A 286-nucleotide genomic window follows, 5' to 3' on the forward strand; every position below is an offset into this window, starting at 1 on the left:
TCTTTATTTTTTTATTTTATTTTTTATTTTGTTTTTCTTTATTTTTTTATTTTATTTTTTATTTTGTTTTTCTTCTATCTCTTGTTTCTCTCTTTTGTTGTTTTTATTTATTTACATGCATGCGGCTGATTGGGTTCCTGCTGCTGCTGCTGCTGCTGTTGCTGCTGTTGCTGTTGCTGCTACTGCTGTTGCTGCTGCTTCTGTTGCTGTTGCTGCTGCTGCTGTTGCTGCTGTTGCTGCTGCTACTGCTGTTGTTGCTGCTGCTGCTGCTACTGCTGGTACTACG

At 38.8% G+C, this 286-nt stretch overlaps 1 protein-coding gene across 1 annotated transcript in view; it reads right to left on the reverse strand.

Moving 5' to 3' along the window:
- Nucleotides 1-103: 103 nt before the first annotated feature.
- Nucleotides 104-286, reverse strand: part of EMH_0067600 (uncharacterized protein) — a gene marked incomplete at both ends in the record, with an annotated part of 2,698 nt that continues 2,515 nt past the window's right edge. Inside the window, one exon of the mRNA XM_013498645.1 lies at nucleotides 104-284. Within this exon, the coding sequence (XP_013354099.1) occupies nucleotides 104-284 (181 nt within the window). The remainder of the gene's footprint in view (nucleotides 285-286) is intronic.

The sequence above is a fragment of the Eimeria mitis genome, genomic scaffold (assembly GCF_000499745.2).
Source record: "Eimeria mitis Houghton genomic scaffold, Emh_scaff3592, whole genome shotgun sequence".
Lineage (NCBI taxonomy): Eukaryota > Apicomplexa > Conoidasida > Eucoccidiorida > Eimeriidae > Eimeria > Eimeria mitis.